The 21,564-nt window shown below is 42.5% G+C and overlaps 1 protein-coding gene across 4 annotated transcripts in view; it reads right to left on the bottom strand.

Moving 5' to 3' along the window:
* The window catches only part of DAAM1 (dishevelled associated activator of morphogenesis 1), a 223,745-nt gene that overhangs the window by 75,989 nt on the left and 126,192 nt on the right, over positions 1-21,564 (bottom strand). For all 4 annotated transcript variants that reach the window (XM_060294862.1, XM_060294861.1, XM_070044972.1 and 1 more), the window contains exon 3: positions 18,140-18,229. In XM_060294862.1, coding sequence (XP_060150845.1) covers positions 18,140-18,229 — 90 coding nt within the window. The remainder of the gene's footprint in view (positions 1-18,139; positions 18,230-21,564) is intronic.

Here is a 21,564-nt window from a genome sequence, read left to right as displayed (position 1 = left end):
TCTATACCTAGAATTTTTATAGAATACTAGGCAGAAAGGGCCAGACAGGTCAAAATATTTTATTCTATTAGGTATGTCTCCATGATGTGTGTGGCATCTAATAAATTCAAGTGAATGATAGGAAACAGATGACAATGTGGGTGAGACCAGGTCCAAGGAACAGGGAAGGAAGAGCAGGTAGGATGGAAGATGGAAAAATATTTTGCAGAAGGCCTTGCTAATGACTTCTGCTAACTTTCCCTTCTAGCTCAATAGTAGTATAATTAGCATCTTCTTGAAAGATGGCCATGATGAAGTATGGTACAGCCAGCTTCTTCTGTAAAGGGCCTGATCATATGTATTTTCGGCTTTGTAGACCACAGTCTGTTGCAACTACTCAAGTTCAACTCTGCCCTTGTACAGCATGAAAGCAGCTATAGATAACACTTAAAGAGTGAGCCCTGCCATGTTTCAGTAACACTTTATTTACAAAAACAGGTTATTGGCCAGATTTGACCCACGAGCCATAGTTTGCCAAACCCTGTGCTATATTAAACTTGGCTCTCAAGAGAGCGGGAGTACATCAAAATTCTTAGTTGGTCACCAACTATTTTCCATGCTTTCTCCTCTCCTCGAAGCCACTCTATGTCCAACAGCCCCAATTAAAAGTTAGGATGAGCACATAAGTGTGTGGAACTTGCCCAGTAATGTGCATTTCTGCAAGAGAAGGAGCAGGACCTGCCATGCCTGAAAAGTGTACCTTCTTACCAAGCTCGCTGCTTCCTGAAATCTCACTTTTAAAAACAGCACAGAATCATTAGGTCCTTTAAATCCTGATATTTGCCTCCAACTCTTTCCCTCTTGTTCTTCATTCATCGGGAAGAGAAAACCTTGTAGGGTCCACAAACCTGAACTCCTGAGACAGTAGCTTTACTCAGTCCTTCCAGCACTTACCTCTGACACCTGGCAGTGGGCTGAAACTATATCCTATAACCGAAGTTTGCCAAAGGCAGGCAGTTGGTTTCAAAAAATACTTCCTATGTTGTCACATTTCAAGATAGTCATGTGCTTCCTGGGACTGCCAAGCCTGGTTACATTTTTTGGCCACTGCCACAATTACACATCCAATGCATCTGCTGCCCAAATCCGGTTGGGCCCACACAAGGACTGATTACAGAACAGCATCTTCTGCATCTGCCAGGAAATCCAACACCTCCTCCTAAGCCTAGAATGTCAGTCATTTTCTGGAAAGACTGGAGGGTGACTCGCGATAACAATGGCTTTCACATTTAGCATTTAGAATCACAGAAGAAGAGCAAACTTCCTTCCCCATTTTTCCTAATGCTACAAAACATCTGTATGTTTTTAAGGCAAGCCATCATGGAATTACATAGCTAGGTCTTTGACCCTAGAGACACCCTAGTTTGAGTTTCTCCTCACAGGGATCCCTTATAGAAGGTCACCGGCAGGTGATCGATCATATGTTCTCTGAAAGAAGGCTTCAAAGGTCCACAATTGTTTGGAACCAGCACTCTCACCGACTGTCAGAAAATTCACCTCATAACTGAATTGACAGATGTCTTCTTGTAACTTCAAGCACTTGTTGGCCTTAGTTTTGCCCTTGGGAACTACATGGAATAAGTCTAATTTCTCCTATGAACAATAACCCAGCAAATATAGAAATGATTTGAATAAAGCTATGATGTCCTCCCAAAGTCATCTCCTAACCAGGCCAAAAATTCTCCACTGACTGAATAGCAAATGTTTATCTTCCTCAATTCATAAATAAATCTCAAATTTTCCATAAGGTCATCACACCCACACGTCTACTACTTGAAAAAATAACCCCAATACATCCATCTGAATTGCTATGAAAGGGCTCTTCTCACATGCTTGTCGGTGATGTTCAACTCTACACAGTCTCTACTGAAAGGGCATTGGGAAGATATCCGACCAGAATGTCTCTCCAAGGGGAAACAGAACAAGGTCTTGCTTTCCTGATGGTCCACAAAAAATAACATTTATGATTTAGAATAAAAGATACATGAAACAGAGGTCAACATGGATAGTCCTTATTTTATCAAGCATTCATGTTTTTAAAAAGTTAGACATAAACTCAATAGTAAAATTGGGTTTCTTACTATAAGACTGAGGACACTTTATCTCTAAAACATAAATATAAGTTAACAGAAATGAAACAGAACCTAGGCTCACTAGCCGCCAGAAACTTTAGGGAAGTTTAGGCTCCTTTAGGGCACTGTTTTTCAGGTCTCTGGATTATACATCTGCCGTCCCTGTTCCCCGCCTGTACGTGCATCTCTTCAAACATCATAGGAGCTTCTTCCACGTATGAAGCCTGACACCTCTTCTGACCTCCTGAGCTCTGCTTCTTCCCCTTCTCTGGTGGATGCAGATACAAAGTTCAGTAAAACTGATATACAATGCATGTTTTCTCATAGAGGGCTTCCCACTATCATACGATGTACTTGTTTAAAATTTGATAGAAGATCTCAGATTACTTAAAATAAGGTAGCCCCTCTATCAGTTCTCCCTGAGTTAAAATTCTGTACTGATAAAGGATAATTTTTTTTAAAGGTAAAATCATGGCATGAACTCAGGTCAAAGATTTTGTTGAACTCATTAATAAATGAGAGAGAACCAGTAAGATGTTACAACAGGTTCAAAAGAAAATTCAAAGAGCAAAGATATGTATGAACATTGGTTTACAAATAGATGCAAAACTGGTCAATACGGCGATAATCAATTGCATCAGACACAAGTTACTTCAGTGGACAAGAATCATTTGCGTTGCTATCAGTTTTTTTTAAACAATTTGCCGATTTGTTAAATAGCTCAAAGATAGTGAAAAGTGGAGATCACTCTGAAGAGTGCTACAGACAGAACATTCAGCAATTTTTTCCTGGCATTTCAATATAACTACAGTTTAGCAAAATAAAGTATGTATGACTGGTTGTATGACTGGTTGAAGTCCTGCCTGGTTGAAGAGGACGTAGTCTACAAAGGTGTTAAGGTGGAAGCCAAGCTGTATGACTAACACCTTGCACCAGACTCTCACACCTAAATTACACAAATGCTCAGGCTTGCCCAAAGCTTTTGCTGAAGAACACCTACCCTATCCTGACCACGTCACCTCAATTCTACCTGTTTCCGTTGCCTTGTCTAGTCTGTGTGGCATGGTTTCTATTTGTGCCTCCACGGAGACTATTCTACTCTATCCCCCTTATACCCACAGATGCACCTGGTCGTCTATCCTCCCCAGAAATTTGCTGGGCAAATAGCTGGAGTACTTCTAAGAGACTTCTTGTACTGCTCACCAAAAAAAGCAGTGAACTCAGTGAGTTTAGACCCTCTCCCCACCTCCCCTAACCCCACCCCCAGCCAGAAAGAAAACTACGCTTGACCACTGTTGCCTTAAAAAAAAAAAAATCAGGCTTGTGCTACTTCTCGGCCAGCTATCATTTTTGTTCTCCCCAAAATCACCTACATCAGAAAAGCAAGAAAAGAGTGCCACTTTAAAGACATCTAGTCTCTCTGTGGGAATCCCAGCAGTGAAACAAAGAGTAACAATGTGACTCTGAGAGTAAAGAAGCCAGCTACATTTCTTAAACAGCTCAGAGGCCCAGCCTGTTTCAACACCCTCTTCTTTCCTGAAAAAGCCTTGGCTGACTTTACAGAATTGAAATCTTAAAAGTCATATGCTACAGGATCCTGGGGGAAAATGCATTTCATGTGCTAATATAGTTAAGAAAATAGCCACAATCCTTACCTAGAGCTAAAAGCTGAGACTTTACAGTCCACTTTCCAAACTACGAGACATTTATTTTATTTATTTTAATAAGTCACTTCTTTGGCAAAGCATTTCATGGCATGGAATATGACTGGAGCCTAAACATCTCAATCAGTGTAACTCCAACATCTGAAGCCAATTTTAGATGACAATTTCCCTTCATTTTCATGGCAAAGAAAAAGAAACAGGCCCCAATTATTATTTTCAGAAATGATACAAGCCCACATCCCCCTGTTGCCTATGACACAAAGGTGTGTAATGAAATAAAACAAATTACTTCTATGTAGCTTGTTAAGAGTCAAGTCTTTGACCCATGTGTCATCTGGGAGTGCTACAGACCCAGGTACAATTTAGTCCAGCTGGTGGGTAAATTAACATGTTTGGACACACATCACTAAACCCTCACACAGTATGGAAATCCAATCAGTGGTGTCAATGGCCTTTGTTGCCTCACATCTTGCTACCAGATTTGCTACCAGACCAGCCTTTCAGAATGTTGTAAAGTGGGTTTTGATGTTCTGTAACCTGCTCTTGGGAAAACAATCAAAGTGTGTTTATGATTTGCAATATAATGCTTAACACGAGGCCATAAAGAGAGGACTTTGGAAAATAGTAATTAAACTATGAAGAGAATCAGGGGAAACAGTGAGCCCGTAAAGGCATATTCCATTCAGGGAAGCATTCTCAGGATGCCTGTGAAAAATGCTATGGCAGGGTTAACTGTCCCCTAGAAGGAGAGTCATAACCATATTTCTGATTTTAAGCCATCATTGGCTCTACAGAATACTACTGAATTAATGACAGCATTTTTGGCAAAAGAAAGAAAAAAGAAAAGCATCAGTTGGAAGATGTCACTGTCTTAGAAATGTCTAAATGTGAGAATGTGGGGGAGTACCTCTTAGAAACTGAGGAGATATAAACTGCTTTTCCTGACATACGGGGACAGATGAGAGGATGCCATCTTAAGACTGCTCCAGTCAAATGCTGTTCCATAGTGCACTGAAGAATAATGAGAGAATTTAAGACACTAATTTAAAGTTGGTATTCTTTGGGAGACTTTCTACTGTAACCCGTTTCTAGTTCCACACATTACTTGGTTCCCAGAGTGTAAGGAATCTGGAGAATTCTGCATAGAAGTTATTGGTGGCACATTCTAACTTACACTGGAAGCTCAGAGCTGCTTCCTACTTCCCAAAAGGGAGAGGCTCTGAAATGCACCAACCGTAATGTGGATTCAATAACATTAGGTGTGCTAGAGCTATTAGTGAAAAGAATGAAACGAATATATATAGAAAAAACTCAGGAAAAGTGGCTTTTTTCCTTCTCTGATCTCTCTTACAAAGTGGATACTTCCTTCTACTGATGTCTTTCATAAACCTATCTCCTGGAGACGGTGAAGTCAGGCAGGCTTTGGGTGGTCTTTTTATGAAAGTAATTGCCATAGCATCTAGAGAATCTGAGAGAACCAGGGAGAGATGCAAAGGCAAGAAGCATGGAATGTGATACTTATGTACAACCATAATCTAGGCGCAAGAGTAGCCTTCAAGGGCAAAGGAGGGTAAATATCTGCTACAAATGCCACATTCTCCCACCATGTGTCAGGGAAGACAGTGCTATCCAATTACCACGCTATTTGTAATTGAGATCCTTCATAACCTCCAAATGCTTCTCAGTGCTCCAGGCTTCAACCCCTAGTTGTTTAGAGTTAGTAATCAAGATAAATCTTTTTGCCATCTCTGCTTGGAGTTATTCATAGTGCACTCAGTTAACCAGGGAAGGAAGCCACAGTCCAAAGGAAAACTGAAACAAAGGATGTGCGTTGGTCTGGAGTGTCTCATGAGCTACACATCCCTGCGCTGGTGATAACTGGAACAGGCAGCCAGTCCTGAATTCTCATATGTGAGCCATAGTGATACCCCTTTCCAGAGATATAGTGATAGCTGAGAACACTCATTTAATGTGCAATTCTACACCTGCAGATTGCAGAATTTTGGAAATGCAATGGAGCTGTGCCTATGGGCTTCAACACACAGGCAAGGGGCTCAAAGGGCCACACATAGTTGCATTTGGAACCTTGGTCCACAATAGCACTGTTGACAAGTACTATATGGCAAAGACTGAGAGCTCCAAGATTGTCATGTACTCCAAACTCTGCAATCAACACCTGATGGAATCTGTCCTGTAGCCGAGCTGTCAAAACGAATCTGCTTAAGAATTAAGATTTGGAAGCCAAAGATAGCCGCTCTGCAGTAGCTGAGAACGACTGCCCTCCCAGGGCCTCCATTCAAACCCACAGCTCCAAGTCTCTTCCAGTGACTGGAGCCGAAGCAGGAGTGTTCTCCCCACAGTGGGGCACCGATGCAGGCATGAGTGACAGCTGTGGTGTGAAAGCTGTGGTGTCTGCTTCTCTAGCCCCCATTCCAGAGGGGAAAATAGAGCTCCACGGGACACACAACCCCCATACTCTCCATGACTCCGTATTAATTGGTTTGTCCAACTAAGATAACTTTCTGTGTCTCAGCTATATATTGCTTATTTATTTTTATTGTTCTTTGAAAGACTATAAGTGAACGTAAAACACAGTGTCACTCTCTGCCACCCTCTTCCACCCTGATGTTCCCTAATTAGAGGGGGGGCTTCCCTGGTGGCGCAGTGGTTGAGAGTCCGCTTGCCGATGCAGGGGACGCGGGTTCGTGCCCCAGTCCGGGAAGATCCCGCATGCCGCGGAGTGGCTGGGCCCGTGAGCCATGGCCACTGAGCATATGCGCGTTCGGAGCCTGTGCTCCGCAATGGGAGAGGCCACAACAGTGAGAGGCCCGCGTACTGCAAAAAAAAAAAAAAAAGAGAGGTGGCATCCACACAGCAGATTCATGGAGGATGGACAGACAGTGAGTTACCCATCTCAGTTACTCAATATCTGAAGCAATCAAGGAGTACAAGAAAGGGGAGAGGCTTTCATAATTTGTATAAAGAGATGACTGAGATAAAGGTGCTCTGGTTAGAGGAGAAGAAAGAGACCAACTGTGTGCTTTTCTAGCCACCGCCAACATGCCTGTTTGTGCAGACGTGCCGATTCTGCACCTGCACTTTAGTCACCCACCAGGGAGGTGGCGGATACATCAGAGGAACTTCCTGTGTTTGGTGATGGCATATATCAGTCAAAAGCTGGCTAAAGATGGAAACACAGTTTGCCTGGGTCTGGACCTGAGGGTGCAAAGAGGTCTAGAGGAGAGGAAGAGTGAACCACACACAGAGCAGTTTCCTTTGTAGTCAAACCAAATAAACATAATGCTGAGTGAATTGTCCATTTTTAGGTACTTGTAACATTTTGTACTTTGGTCCAGCTTTAAAGATATTTGAATGGAACGCTTTCATTTTCTAAACCTTGGGTTTTTCTTTTTTAAATGAAATGTTTGCTTCCTATTCCAGGAATTTTTACTTTAATTTGATGGGCTAAGGTATATGGGAGAAAACTGAAGAACTTTAATGACAGTATCCTGTACCTGAAACATTCAAACTTACATAAAATGATTGATCAGGGCAACCAGACACTAGTTCCATCCCCTCAGACAATACCAAGCCCTCAGATGGTTGGCAACTAATTCACTGCAGGTATAAGCTATTACAACAATTGCTTTGGAGAGCAATTAAAGGTAAAAATGTTCAAACCAAATGACCCAGTAATTACATGTCTAGGTGCCTATCCTAGAGAAATTCTTGAACACATACACAAGGATGTTCACTGCAATTTTTTTAAAATAATGAAAACTTGGAAAGGGGGGATAAAAATATTTAAACTGTGGCATGTTCATATAATGGAACATTATATCGTAGTTAAAATGAAGAGATACCATATATTGTCTATGAATATACACATTCAGAGTAAGATAATACATATATGGATAAAGAAAAAAAACACATATCACTTTCAGAATAGAGGTCACCTTTCGGCTTCAACTATATTTATAATGTTTTATTTCTTAAAAATCCATGGTGAGTATGATAAAATGTTAGCATTTGTTAAATGTGGGTGTTTCTTACATTCTGTACTTTTTTGTGTACATAAAAACTCCACACACAGAAAAAGTAATCAACCAGGATATACTAGTTTATTGCATGATTGAGTAGAAAGTTATCAGAAGTTTGTTAGTTTTCTTTTTTAGAAATTTTAGAGAATGCCAGTTTATTGGAACCCAGAATGTCCACTCTGGTAATTAGGTTTAAGACTCCTAACAATAGCAGCCACTGTGAAAAACAGCATGGAGGCTTCTCAAAAAACTAAAAAAAGAACTAACATATGACCCAGCAATTCCACTCCTGGGTATATATCCAAAAAATCCAAAAACACTAATTTGAAAAGATACTTGCATCCCAATGTTCATAGTCACATTATTTACAATTGCTAAGATATGGAAGCAACCCAAGTGTCCTTCGACAGATGAATGGATAAAGAAGATGTGGTACATATACACAATGGAATACTACTCAGCCATAAAAAAGAATGAAATTTTGCCATTTGCAGCAAAATGAATGGACTTGGAGGGCATTATGCTAAGTGAAATAAGTCAGACAGAGAAGACAAATACTGTATGATATCACTTATACATGGAATCTAAAAAATACAACAAACTAGTGAATATAACAAAAAAGCAGCAGACTCACAGATAAAGAGAACAAATTAGTGGTTACCAGTGGGGAGAGGGGACAGATGGGGCAGGGGAGTAAGAGGTACAAACTACTAGGTATAAAATAAGCTACAAGGATATATTGTGCAACACAGGGAATATAGCCAATATTTTATAATAACTATAAATGGAGTATAATCTTTAAAAATTTTGAATCACTATATTGTACACCTGTAACTTCTGTAGTATCGTACATCAACTATACTTCAATAAAAAGACTCCTAACAATAACAGTATCTGCAACTGTGTTGAAACGTTCTTTTACTATTTCCTCAACACTGACATTTTTTTAGCTTAGTTTCAGAAATCATACAGCTAGAATGCACTATTGGATTACAATGCTGCAACTCTGAACAAGTTTTGTTGCTGAGAAGGGAACCTGTAAACCCGGTTCATTTTGACCTAGTAAGTCACTCATTTGTGAAAATTGACTTGTTTAATGGAACCTCTTGGTGTTGGTCTAAAAATATTCTTTAATTGTCTTATTTTGAAAACTGAAGATATTTATCAACCACTTACGTTTCCTAGGCCACAAAGAAGGAATTGTAATGTTGTTTGCAAACCCAATGAAGTGAGCATCTCCACGGGCTGCCGTGGGAAGCGGGGACTGAGTGCTGCGGTGGCATGTGGGTGAAAGGAAGAAAGAAGTGGACTGGAGTCTGACTTCCTCTTGCCCTCCATCGTCCAAGACGTAAATTAAGGGTGCTCCTGAAATCAGATTCAGAGCTCTACCCAGAAGTTAAGGGACTGTCGTTGACTACCATTGCCCTAGAAACTGTTGAATTAAATGGGGCCCCTTTTTACCAGCTTCTGATGCTCACAATAAAGACTTTCTTGGTTTCTTCCCTTATTCGACACAATGTATCCTCCCACCTTACTATTTCCACCTCTGAAATGTCCTGTGAACAACTAAGGGAGAGGTGCTTTTACTACTGTTCTGAGAAAACCAGGTATCATTATTTACCAATATGGAGCTGAATCTCAGGCTAGCATGAGTGTGAACAAGCAGAAAGTCAGTCCATACCACTGTTTCATTTATTGTCACCATCACTGACATTGGCAGTGATCACAGCTAACATTGACATGTCCCAAGTTCTCTGACAACTTCAAAATTATATTTTCTCAGTTTTCACAGCAAGCTTACGAAATTGACCTCATTGTACAGACGAGAAGAGAGAAATGAGAGGGGTTAAGAAATACATCCCAGGTCACACAGCTAGAGAATCAATGGGGTATCCTGCCTTCTCAGCTTACCCTTTGGATGGCCTTTGACGATGCAAAGTCTTTCTCATAGCTATTACTCGGCTCCTATTTATCTCAGAAAAAATAGTGTCAGACACATTACGCTACACTTTAGAACAACTGTGAAGGACAAACATAATTTAGGAAACCTGCAGGCAGATCCATTAATGGAAAGACATTTGGAGACAATCCACCCCAAGGGGAGGCTCTCTCACTGGCAGTATCTCAAGCCTGAAAAACAGAGAACTCTACAGAACCAGAGTATAACACCCCAACAGAAGAATCCAGAAGATGTCTGCTCACTTCACCAAGCACCAAAGAAGAAAGGTAGATATGTTTTGGTTCATTCTACGGGCAAGTTTGCTCACTGCTTCTTCATTAATGAAGCTGAGTCAACATTAATGAAAACACAAACTGTGAGTTCACGACCACCTGGACACTCCATGGCAGGGGTGGCAGTAGGCACAGCTGGAATGATAGAATTGGTAACACTGGGAGGAAAAAATGCCCCCAAACTGGTATTATTAAACAAAGGGATTATAGGAAGAGGAGGCAAATAAATATTCATGAACCAACTGCTCCCTTTTTCTAAAAAGTAAATTTATTTTACTTATTTATCTTTGGCTGCATTGGGTCTTCGTTGCTGCACGCGGGCTTTCTCTAGTTGCGGCGAGTGGGGGCTACTCTTTGTTGCGGTGCGTGGGCTTCTTATTGCAGTGGCTTCTCTTGTTGTGGAGCATGGGCTCTAGAGCACAGGCTCAGTAGTTGTGGCTCACGGTCTTAGCTGCTCTGCGGCATGTGGGGTCTTCCCGGACCAGGGCTTGAACCCGTGACCCCTGCATTGGCAGGCAGATTCTTAACCACTGCGCCACCAGGGAAGCCCCCAACTGCCCTTTATTGGGGTACAACTTTGGTTTAAGGGCTGCCAGAGGCAGAGAACCCTCAAATTTTGTACTCCACTTCTAAAATCTGGTGCTCATTTTGATAGCACTGGCTTTTGTAACAAAAAGAAAACAAAGACAGAAAATGGGTCACTGGCTATGAGATCATGCTACTTAGCGCGGAAAGCGCCATGAGAAACATGCCTTTAGTGGACTTCTGGGCAGAAAGCTGAGGCCATCTCATCAGGTCCAAGAATCACCAAGTTTTCACAGTTACTGCTTAAAGAGATCAATGGTATTGAAAAACTCTGGGTGGTTTGCAGATTCACCTTTGTTTTAATCCTCCCAGGGAAGAGTAAATAGAGAAAGTAAAGGGCCCCTGAGCTAAAGAAAAAAAAAAAAAATGCTAGGGTTGTCTCTACAGCACAAGCACTGGTTGCATTTTAAATAATATTTATTTTTCCTCCTAATTTCAAAGAGTAATACGTGGTGGCTTTGTAATGTTCAAGTAGGCGAGGCTGAACCAACTTGCCTACATCCCTTCTTGTATCTTTCTGCGTAGGGTGAGCCACAAGAGAAATTCAAGGGAGACGTGGAGGGTGGCAATGAAGCAGCAGGCATTTTGTAGTCCTGGGACAGGCAGTGAGAACTACCACAGGCTTCAGTCTGTCCCTGTGGGCTCCAGCCTGTCCTTGCTCCATCCCCACTTTACATCCACCCTCCTTCCCAACTGCCTACTCCAGGGACATGAAGCAAAGACAGTAGCTTTAGGGGGAGTGCTTAGCTAGCTTGCATAATTATATAAGGGTTAATCTCTTTGCTTTGTGTGTGTGTTTCCCCCAGTAGTCCTGCTTTTCTGACTGAAACTGACAGATATAAAATATACTCTACGCTTTTTTCTTAAAGAGCAATTTTATTTTTGTAATCAGAAAAAAACAAAACAACCTTATCCCAAGGTAGGATGGAGAACAATGCACTGTGGAAAATTTGGGAAATATTTGTATAAAGAAAAAAATGTAAACCACCCACAATCCCACCAAACAATGGTTTCTCTCGGCCTACGTCTATATCTACTCTTTGCAAACTTTTGATCATACTGATTACAGTTTTACATCTTTTTCTAAACCTTATCATTACATGCTGAGCAGTTTCCCATGTCATCAAAATTTCTTTGAAAGCATGACTTTTCAGTGGGAGCAAGATACTGTTACGGTTGTGTACGATAATACAATCATCCCCCTTTAAATTGTTCACCATCACTGGCTTTCACAGACAACACTGCAAAAAGCACCTCACATATAGTTCTTTGCCTGCATCTTTTATCATTTCCATGGGATCGACTCCTGGAAGACGCATGTTTCAGGCTCTGGGTACATATTATCAAATGGTTTTGGCCACCATCTTTAGGTCCATCAGCATCTCATACTTAGGCCAATGTTCAAAATATTTATCAACAGTGTATCATGGGCATCAATGAATCAGAACTAATGATGCAATATGGGAACAGGGTCCTGGCGTCCCCTGCTTGTCATGCCAGGAGTTAACCGTTGAGTCCCTGAATCATGAAGGAAGACTGGTGGGTCCTTGGGGGAAAGGTCAGATTTTCAGGACAGTTTTTTATTGGGAGGGCTTGAGGCAGCTGCTCTTTACCACTGGAATTGGCAATATTTTGACAGATACCACAGTTTCACTGGGGTACGCACACCCAGTGAACAGACTGAGTTGGTGTTTTCACCTGACTTCTCTTCTCTGGGCTGAACAAACCTCAGTTATTTCAGTCTTCCCCTCAGTGTCTTCATGTTTCAAAAGTTTAAGCCTCTCTACAGATTTCCTAACAAGCCCTAGAAGTTGTGTTTAGTAAAGATCAGATTACCCAACAGTCTAAACTTGACCTTTTAAGCATTGGCAAAAAGGAAAAAGAACAAAGTACAAATCAAGAGGGAAAGTGTACAGCGTATGTGAACATAGCTCAGCTGCTGGAAAAGGAGCCCATTTCTAGATGATGGGATGAAAGCATGACGACAGCAACAGGTCCCTCGCTGGCATAACCCTGGGAGGGGTCAAAGTGGTGAAGGAACGAACTGCTGTCTCCAACACACACACACCCCCCAAAGCTTGGAGGCTCCTTCCTCTGTGCCCCAGAGCCTGTCTGCTTACCCTAGTATGGAGCTCATGGCAAGACCTGTCAGTTATTTGATTTCATCTGCTTCCTCTACCTGGACCATCCACTCCAGGAAATTTGACTTACTTGTTTAATCATCCTCAGAATCTAGCCAATAATCTGCCCCAGAGAAGGTACTCAGTACACGTCGGGGTGAATCACACACCAACTAGTCCTTTACCAACTGCATTGCTTCATTGACTGAAGCACCAGATCCGTAAAGCTTGTTGTTTTTTTACTGCTTCAATCTGGGATTAAACAGACATCCTCATCTCTCACAGCCAGGGAACATGCAGACAAGGCAGCGAGTTTCAGAGCCTGGAAATACCCATTATCCTCCAGCTACTGTGCTTCCCTCATCTGTTCTTCAGAGAAGTAGAAGGGGAAAGACAGCCCGATCTCATCTCTAATCTTTTTTATGTCTGCCACATTCTGTAACCCCTTAGCACTTAGGAGCACAAAGGCCAACTGGAATCCATTATCAGGGTGAAAACTCAATGACAGGAGACCAAACTAGGTACTTCTAAAGACGTCTAGAAATACAGTTAAGGATATCTAGTTTCCTCCCTTTTTACTGGCTCCCTCTCCCAAATCTCGACATCTATCAAAGTGGGCACCTGAAAACCTAACGCTCACTCTACTGCATATTCAAACAACTACAGTAACAAAGGAAGAGGAGACCTAACTTCTCCTCCCTCTTCCCTTCCCATTAGGAGACTCTGAACAACCAGAGGATTAATGTATCAACATCCCACTTCCTTGTTGTCCAGCTGGTTTGTTTGACAGTCGTGTAGACCGATGGTTCCTTTTGTCTCTAATTCCTCTACTTTAGCATATGTTCCTTTAAATCCCTGTTTTGATCAAACCACTTCCTCCCCATGCTCCCAACACAGGAGGGCCTCGACTCTCCAGGATCTAAAAGATCCTGATGACCATTCACCATACATCTTTTTGTGTTTGTGGTGAAGGAGAATTCCTTCTTGTGGAGAGGAGTGGGGAGGTGATCCAATTAGGATATGCGAACCAAATAAAGGGAGTGAATGAAAGGTATCAGGAGAATTTTCAGCCACTTTTCCTAGATGTCTTCAGAACATGCCTATCACCAGATGAGCACTTCCCACAAAGCTTAACGGCTCAACTGCAGCCAGGTTAGACAAGATTCTAGAGTGATTTAATTAAACTAGAGTCAAACTCAGCAGTAGAGTAAAAACTCACCTTCTCCAAAGCAGACCTCAAAAGATACAGAAATGGGGACTTCCCTGGTGGCACAGTGGTTAAGACTCCGTGCTCCCAATGCAGGGGACCCGGGTTCGATTGCTGGTCTGGGAACTAGATCCCACATGTATGCCACAACTAAGAGTTCACAGGCCACAACTAAGGAGCCCACCTGCTGCAACTAAGGAGCCCACATGCTGCAACTAAGGAGCCTGTGAGCCACAACTAGACCTGATGCAACCAAATATATATATATATATATATATATATGTATATATATAAAGATATAGAAATGTAATATGGAGAATCTAGAGCCATTTACTTAAGCCTTGGCTTAGGGATCAGAAATGGAAGGAAGAAAAATTAGGTACAGTCATCAAATTCTGATCTTTGCCTCAAATATCTGATGTTACTACAGCTAACAGCTCCTAACCCCATTCACTGACTTTGTGAACTCTGAAGCTCATGGAGGGGGAACAAGTATTTTCTGGACACTTACAAGGACTGGTTAAGTGACACAACTATTGCAACTGCTCCTGTGAAGAAGTGTGATTAAAGAAGCTTTCTGCCTGTACTGATAAGATTGCTGTTGCCATAATATAGCTCGTACGCTATCTTAGTTTCTCCTCTCTGAAGACCTACTCCTTACTTTTCCCAGGGTTTAAAAATCATGTTAACAATAAGCAAATACAGCATGGCCAGATGCCTTTCGTGGTCAGATGGTTCATTGTTTAAAAGGCTTCAGTTTAAAATCCAAAAGATTGTTAACAGATGCAGTTTCTGGCTGAAGACTGGGAAAAACCTCACTTAAACAAAAGAGCATGTTGTGATTAGAACTAAAAAGGGAATTACCTTTAAAGATAAGAACCACAAACATTTCCTATTTGAAAATACCCCCAGCCCCACCAACAGAACCTTTTTTTGGACCTTTCGTAAAAGTTGAAAAAACTGACAGTGGATGGCGGCGTAGGACGAACCACGGCTGACCAACCGGCTCAGTCATTTTTACAGATTTGTTTGGACTTTCAAGGCTGCGACATCCATCTCCTGCTCTCCCCCGGATTACTCAATTAGGCAAAATTCCAATTAATTTCTTTCCAATTCTTTTAGCCCCAGAAACACTTTTGCAGTTTTCATTTTGGCTCTGGAAATGGGTTTTCAACCAGAGGACTCAGATAGAGCCGTTTGAGAAATGAACACAGAGCTTGATAAGCAGATAGCCACTGCTGGGACTCAAGTCTCTACTGGATGGAAAAGAGCCACTTGGCCAAGGAAGGTCTGGCCCCATCTTCAGTTCCCAGCCCCGTTTGTCTCCACAACTGCTGTGCACTTTTACACAGAAAGCCTGCTTTTCACCAACTCTGTTTCTGTTGGCGTTCGTGGGCCCTTACTCTATGGCTTCACTATGTGTGAGAACATCTCCGATGCCTTGGGTTCTAATCTTGAAAGATGGAAAGTCTGAAGGAGCCATAGGGGTGTAGCTTTCCCTCGCCTCGGCCTGAGAAATAGATGTGGTCAGGCTTGCTGGTGACATGTCTGATTTGAAAAGGTTACTCAAGAGATGGTCCAAGGAAAACAATCTGTTCTCGGCGTTAAGGACGGCCACCACGGGTTTCCTTCGGAGAATGGGCAACCTGTCCTGAAGGGGACCACCTTCTCGGAAGAGAGGCAAACATCGTGCCCTTTTCGTGCTGAGGGTTGTGTGTTCTCTTATTCATTGTGCCGTTTCCCGATTTATTACGGGGCCCCAAAAGGTCAGTTTCAGACCAAAGGCACAGCATAGTTTTAACAGTCTGAGAAGCTCTCATCAAGAAAATCCTTAGTCAAGCCATTTTAATGTGAGGCAGATCTATAAACCCATGGGATTCACCAAAGAGTTAAGATGGCTTTCCCACTCAGCCACACCACTGCTAAGTCATAAAAGGAATCCAAGCTGCTGGAATGAAGCTAGCAGGAGAACTGCATTTCCAAAGATCTGTGCAATCCGGCCAGGTACTCGCAGGAAGAGCCCATCCATCAGGAAATGGGAATTTGAGGCCAGTGGCCACAACCATATCCATGCTCCTACAAAAAGCCAACCCGCCACGCACACAGGAGACAAGGTTTGCAAGGGGATTTGATAGGCCTGGAAATTGAAAAATGAGCAGCAGCTGTGAGCCCGAGGTCATTACTATCCTCCAGGGTTTGCCTTTTCTAATCTAAGGGGCAGTAGTTTCCATGATTAACTTTCAATTGCCGTCAAGGGTGTAATAAAATCTGGGAAAGAAGAAAACTTTCCCTTCAGTAAGCTGCTCCCATTTTCCTGCCCTTTCCTTTCCTCTAGTGCATATTCTCAATCCCCGCTTCATGTTGTTTCCTAATTTTGAGAAAAAAATCTGCGCTCGGATGAGCCAAAATAGACAATGTCCTGTGTGTACTCGGGCACGTAAGGGCTTTTCTTTCTCAGTTCTAGGGGCCAGGTCTTGAAGACAGCTGCAGGAGAAGTTCTCTTGTTTTCAAGACCATACACTACCATCACTTTCAGAAAAGGACATGACACATTTTAATTTGCATTTTAAAATTCTTTCATTTTAAAATCTGTTTCCTGAGCCACTGACCATCAGTTCCACAGAAGAGAGGTTTTCTAGGTGGTTAGATGTGCACAGAGAGAAAGAGGAGAAGAGGATATACTCATTCACAAACACATCTTACTGGTTACCACGGGGTTAGGAACCCTTAATGCTCCAACTGATCTGATCTGATAATGGCTCAGAAATCATCTTGAAAGGCTACAGCTGGACACGTCTCTCAGCAAGGCCCGGGGAACCAAACCCCACACATGGTTTTATCAATTACAATGGCTCAGGCGGAAAATTAAATGTGCTTTAGATTGTTTGAGAGTCCAGTATAACACTCATGACAATTCAGTGGTTCATTCATCCTACCTTTGCTTCCAAGTATCAGATGCTGGCGTTACAAAGGTTATAAAGCCTGGCGAGAAAGGGGCACACACAGGCTTACTGCTGGAGAGATGCTCCCGGGCGGGGGGCATGCCAATTACACAAGGCGGCAAAGGGTGGGGGGCAGCCAGGGGGGTAAATGGAGGTCCCCAAATGCATCCTAGTCCCCTAAGAAAAGGTTTCCCTGGCTGACACCGTGTTTTGACAAGATACTGGATTGTTATATTTTGTTCCTGTTTCCCTGCTTCCAGAGGTTAGTAATTGAGTGCCCACTCCTGTTGGAGAGGTAACATTTTTCTTAGGTGCTAGCCCTGCCTTTCCCACTTCCCCGTCTTGATTTAAGTCTCTCCTAGAACAGAAGGAAAAGTGGCAAAAGGTGGCCATGAACAGCACTGGTTCCAAAAATGGGTGAGAGGACAGTCTAAGAATTTGCCACAGGGGTTTAAAAGATGGCAGAGTGAGCTTTACTGAAGGAGATACAGTCCATAGGGTGATGCCTAGTGCTAGGCTAGGGAATAGTTCGGTTTTTTTGCTGCCCCCGATACCCTTTCTCTCCTCCTCCAAAGGTACTAGAACCCCCTGCTTTCATGTGTGGATGACTGCCCAGAGTAAGACTGCATTCCTGGCAAGGGAGTGTGGCCATGTAGCTAACAGTGCGATGTGAGGGGAATTCAGGTCTGTAACTCCCGGATGTGGCCCTAAGAGTGGGGGCGTGGGGAGCCTGTGCCTCCCCCTTTCCTCCACCCCTAGTCTGGAATGTGAAATGGCTGGAGAGCCACCCCACAGCACGAGGACAGGCCACACCTTAGAGATGGCGAAATGGAAAGTTGTTAGAAGGGAGTCACAGAGGGCTGTGAAAACCACAATTGTGAAACCACTATTGTGAAACCACAGTGTTAGTTCTCACCTACCTACACACAAACTTTCATGTAAAGGACAAGGGAAAAACACTTCAGTCTTCTGTAAGCTGATGTTATTTTGGGTCTCATTTACACAGCGTTATGAATAATGGTGTGAGGTGCGGGGTGCAATGAAGTGTTGATAAAAACAACATCCAAGTAGCTGGCCCTTTACTGCATGTAGCACCGAGGCCACAACAGGACACATTCAATCTGGTTTTTACCTTATAAAGAGCTGCCTGAATTCTGGTGATGAAATGGGAGAGCAAAGGGCATCCAAAATGATCATTTTCCAGTTAACCATAATCATAATCATAATGAATAGCTTACCTTTTTCTTGCTACAGTATATTTGCCATTTTTTCTCTGCTGGAAGTGCAAACATGGCTTCCCTGTGTTTGTCTGTGAGGTCAAGTTCGTCCTGAGAAGAAAAATAATAATAATTATTTCACAGATTAAATGTTATTCCTATAAGGGAAGTTATCAGCATTATCAGGGTGAGAAAACAACACCAACACATATTTAAATGAACTTGGGAAAAACCAAGAAGCTAAGTATAGGTGTATGTTACCAGCACTAAGAAAGCAGGTCCTTGGCCTGGGGCTAGGCACCAAGCACAGTAAGAGGGACAGGCACGGCCCTACATTTACTGAAGGGTAGGAAAAGGTGGCTGAACATGGGCAGAATGTTCTGGGCCACCTTGTACTGCAGCAGAGGGTCCATCGAGCATTAAAGGCCTTTAAAGCTCCAGAGCTTGGAAGGATTTAATCGTATTGCAGACGAGGGTTTGGTAAGGATGGCTCCACAAACGGTGACTAGCGGGATGGGCCCTGAGGGACATGATGAGAGGGGTGGAGGAACAGAACCAAAGGCTGGGATGTGGTAATGGATTGGAGTGTTTGCGGGGGACACTGATCAGCTTAGCTGAAGCACTGGGTTTATGCAAAGAATCATCAGGTGAAAGGTTTGAGAGGTAAGGAGTGACTTGTTGGTGGAAAATCTTAAATGCCAGATTAAGGAGCTTATTTTCTTGACCAAGAAGAGCCACTGAAGGTTCTGAGCAAGGGAGTGACAGCTGCATCCCCATAAGCATCACCAAAAGCATCATCAATATTTATTAAGTACTTTAAGTGTCAAGCCTTGTGCAGGCATTTTCTCATTTAAGCTCTCACAACAACCCTAAGAATTCCACTCATGATTACATCCTCGTTGTAGTAATAATACCTGTTGTAATACAGCTGGGGGAAATTACGGCAGAAGGTTGGGTAAGTAAACTCCTCAAAGACCACACACCTGGTAAATGATGGGGCTGAGGTTTCGGCCTGGAGCCACCTGACTCCAGAGCCCAGACTCAGCCTCTCAGATCAGGGTCTGGAACATTAATATTATAGTGGTGTGCAGCTTAGATTGGACACTAACAGAAAGCAATTTATGAGCATCCATAACTAATGAACAACAATGGGATAATGACTGTAAAGTGCATAGAGAATAGTTCTTGGCATTTGATAACTCAGTCCATGGTCAACATTATTATTGGTATTGAGCGTCTGGTACATTTTTATCCCTATAGGGAAAGTTAAATCTAGTTAAGGGCAGCAGATTGATGGGTGTGAGACATATTTTAAATTGCTATAAATTAAGGCACAATAATAAGGTTCAAATATCTGAGGCGTATAATGCCTTTGGGGTGTATCTGCAGCTCTGCCGCTCGTGAACAACGGCCTCCCATCTTATACCCCTACCTTCACTGGGTCATCAAGTCCTATCATTTCTTCCTTGAAAAATCTCACAGTTTTTCCCTTTGTTTTGTTTCCGATGAAACTACCCAAACTTATGTCCTAATCACCTCTCCTTTGGCTCTGGCACCAGCCTTCCCACTGTTCCTCCTTGCCCTTTCCATCCTTCCCACAGCATGGCCACAGATACATTACAGCAGCGGTTCTCAGACTTGAGTGAGCAACAGAATCACCTGGAAGGCTCCTTACATCACTGATCGCCTAGCGTTGAGGACTGAGCAGGTGGGAGCAAGTGCAAAATGTCATTAGTTCCACACTGCCTGCAAAATTAATTATATATCCCTCAGCCTGTCTTTTGAGGTCTTCTATTTATAACCCCAACTTAATTTACCAGGCTTGCTTCTGGTTATCCCTTATGCCCTATCCTGTTAACACCTGTACCTCCAGAGCCTAGCCATGCAAGGTCTGACACATGCTGGCTGCCAGGGGAAATTCTTCATCTCATTAAGCCTCTGCTTCCTCACCTCCAGGATGGGCGTGTCATTTCTCTGGCAGGGCTGGATGAAGATCTGCAACATCAACTCAGCAGGCAGCGATGCCTGGCACAGGCAGGGGCAACCTTACTGCAGTTAGTTCTCTCATCATTTAAATACAAATCAGGGGCTATTTTCTTTTAAGAGCAAGGTAAACAGTTAAGTCATTAAAACACACACCCACACACTATTACATCCTAACCACAAGAAATTAGTTAAGAATTTCAACAATGGAAAACCAGGGAAGGAATGAAAAATATTTACAGAAAATTGCATTATAAGGGAACATGTTAAAAATGTTAAAATTTTGGTGTGCAACCATTATATATGTGAACTAATTATTTTTCTTCCTTTCTTCCTTTTTTAATTTCCTGTAAGTTACACCAGCTCTCACGTATTAATGAATGGGGGGGAAATGGTGACATAAATCACTTCCCAACAATTAGGGTTTTCTGGGAGTGGGGGTCAGGTCAGTTATTCAAAGAGCTTGATGATACGGTGCTTAATCTGGGGGAGAGGATTGTGATTTGTGAGAGAGAACAGTGCTATTAATACTGCTTCCTCTACTACACTTCAGCACTGTGCTTTTCCTCACTGAACAGAGGTGTGAAGAAATGTGTAAATCCTAAAAACCTAGAAATTCACAGCAAAGCGGATTAATATTCCCATATTTTGCTGTTAGAAACCTGCTTCTGCTGAGACACAGAAATGACCAAGTTTGAGTTGAGAGGACTCAGCTGAACTAGGACTTAGGGCAGATGGCTCCATGCAAGGAGAGAATGTCCATAAAATAAAAAAATTAAAAACTGCTATAGGTCCTCTGGATATAATTTGGGATTATAGTAAGAAAATGGGAAGGAATACATGGGTCGTGATAATAGTAATAGCTAACAATTATTGAGCACTTTCTGTGTGCTTAATAGTAGCGTTTTATATGGATTAATCTAGTTTATCCTCACAATAATCCTATAAAGTGGGTAATATTACCCCACTTTCCAGGAAGCTGAATCAGAGAGATTAAATAGCCTGCTCAAGGTAACAAAGCTAGTAAATGGTGGAGGAGGAACTTGAGGCTAGACTCTCTGGGTCCAGAGCCATGTTCTTAACCACTAGCCTATTATTCTATTGATCATTCAACAGGTGGGTAGAGCCATGGCACTGATGCTAATAGGCAAATGCATCCATGAGCTGCACTCGCGGCCTGCTGGGCCTGCTGACTGACTGTTCGCACGAAGAGGAGGATTTTGTTGTCAGACATCCCTGAGTTCCAGGTCTGGCTCTTATGGATTATGTAAACTTTAACAGGTGACTTAACCTCTGAACTTCAATTTCTTCACCTCAAACATGAGAATAATATATATCTGATAGCCTTCTCTCAAGCAACCAAATTCATGCAACCAAAACATTTTTTGAGTGTCTACTAAATGTTAGGCATTGTAGATGCAGGGGGTAGAAAGGTATCACAGAGCTCATGTGCTCGAGGTGGC

The sequence above is a fragment of the Globicephala melas genome, chromosome 2 (assembly GCF_963455315.2).
Source record: "Globicephala melas chromosome 2, mGloMel1.2, whole genome shotgun sequence".
NCBI classification, from domain to species: Eukaryota; Metazoa; Chordata; class Mammalia; order Artiodactyla; family Delphinidae; genus Globicephala; species Globicephala melas.
Note: the sequence above shows the minus strand (reverse complement) of the source record. Positions and strands in the feature narration are given on the sequence as shown.